The sequence below is a fragment of the Lathyrus oleraceus genome, chromosome 6, assembly GCF_024323335.1.
Source record: "Lathyrus oleraceus cultivar Zhongwan6 chromosome 6, CAAS_Psat_ZW6_1.0, whole genome shotgun sequence".
In the NCBI taxonomy this organism is placed as follows: Eukaryota; Viridiplantae; Streptophyta; class Magnoliopsida; order Fabales; family Fabaceae; genus Lathyrus; species Lathyrus oleraceus.
In genome coordinates, this window is record NC_066584.1 from 205,640,342 (window position 1) to 205,642,088 (window position 1,747).

The 1,747-nt window shown below is 38.6% G+C and overlaps 1 protein-coding gene across 1 annotated transcript; it reads left to right on the forward strand.

Annotated features, from left to right (window-relative positions):
- Positions 1–359: 359 nt before the first annotated feature.
- Positions 360–1,148, forward strand: LOC127094793 (uncharacterized). Its single transcript, XM_051033571.1, has one exon. It carries the CDS (start codon positions 360–362, stop codon positions 1,146–1,148), a length of 789 nt encoding a protein of 262 aa, XP_050889528.1.
- Positions 1,149–1,747: the final 599 nt, after the last annotated feature.

Sequence of the window (1,747 nt, forward strand, 5' to 3'; positions counted from 1 at the left end):
TAATGTTGGACTCCAAGGGCCTCTCCTTGTTGCACCCAATATGAAAACCCCGCTCATAAGAGACCTTTCGTCACTCTTGTCATAAAGCGGCTAGCCTGTTGCATGATGTTGATACGATTATGGTCCATGACTCTGGGAACCTTATCAAAAACGTAGAAGCTATCCTGTGAGTGGGTCTATGGGTAACCAACTTAAAACTATCTATTAAGAAGCCTACCAAATAGGGTGTTTTGAGTTACCTTATCCCAAAACCAAATACCATGCATTCATGATCATTTGCATAACATCATGACACTCATACAAAATTTTGTTTTTAGGGAATCTTTGAACACGCAGTTGCTAAGCACAAAAAGTTTGTAATGGGTTCAGAAAGAAGGAAAGCATTACCATTCAAAGCCAAAATGCCAGATACTGCCAACATATCAAGACTTCTGAATGAACTTCCCGCCTGCTTCAGGGTTACTTTGCAAGGAAAGTTTGGCCACATTTTGGATCTTCTCTCAGTGGATGTTCAAACACCAGCCATCACTGCTTTAGCTCAGTTCTATGATCCTCCGCTTCGAAGTTTCTTGTTCCAAGACTTTCAGTTGACTCCAACCTTGGAGGAATTCGACCGGCTCTTGGGATTCTCTATGAAAGGAAGGACACTGTATAATAGGATTGGTCAGGTACCCGAGGTAGAGATGCTAGCCCTTGCACTCCACATCCCCATATCTGATGCATTGGCTAATTGGAAGAAAAGGGAGAATCTCTTTGGTTTTTGGAGGGCTTACCTAGAAGAAGAAGCAGAAAGGTTGTTTGAGATACATCAATGGGATGCATTGGCAAATATGCTAGCTCTTCTCATATATGGGCTAGTATTGTTCCCAACCCACGAAGGTTTTATAGATTCAGCTGCCATAAGTATCTTTTGGGCCGTTTGGAAGGATAAACAAAGTTTGGTTCCTCCGCAACTAGCTGACACTTTCCATACTTTGCATACTCGACATCAAAGGAAGAATGGAATGCTGATATGTTGCCTTCCATTGCTCTATAATTGGCTTATCTCATATGTGTTTAAGCCTGATGCTCACATCAGTGAGATGTCCAGTGGGGAGTGGGCAAGAACTCTGGTGTCTTTGACTAGTAAGGATATCATTTGGTACTGACACAAGTTGAATGTTGAAGAAATCATTATCAGTTGTGGATATAACTTTTATTTGAAAATTAAAATCAATTAAAGTTTGAATCATTAGTAAAAAAACAATTAAGATTAAATTGAAATTTGAAATTAGACTTAATTTAAAATTAAAATCAAATTGAAAATTAAAAAGTCAAATAACTTTAATTAGAATCCATTTTGTAATTAAAAGCACCATAATCGAAGAGGCCTAGATAATGACCAACGTTTATCAAAATCGAGACAATATGGATTTGGGAATGGACGGTTGACTTTGGTCAACTAATTGACCATAAAGTCAACGATTGACCTCAGACGTGAATTAGGGTTTATATTAAAATGAATGCATGATGCATAGTGGATGAATGTAGATGGATCTAAAATCGGGGTATGACAACACCCCCTAGCATTGGGGGGTTTAGCTACTCATATTGTTCAAAACAAATTCAAGATAAAAATACACATTACAAGTAATTGGATGACGTGGATCTTCAATCGCTTCCGCTCATGAAAACCTTCCGCTCTTTGAATTCCTTGATCTATGTAATCGTTGATTGTCTAACAATATTGTGTTCGCCTCGTTCCCAG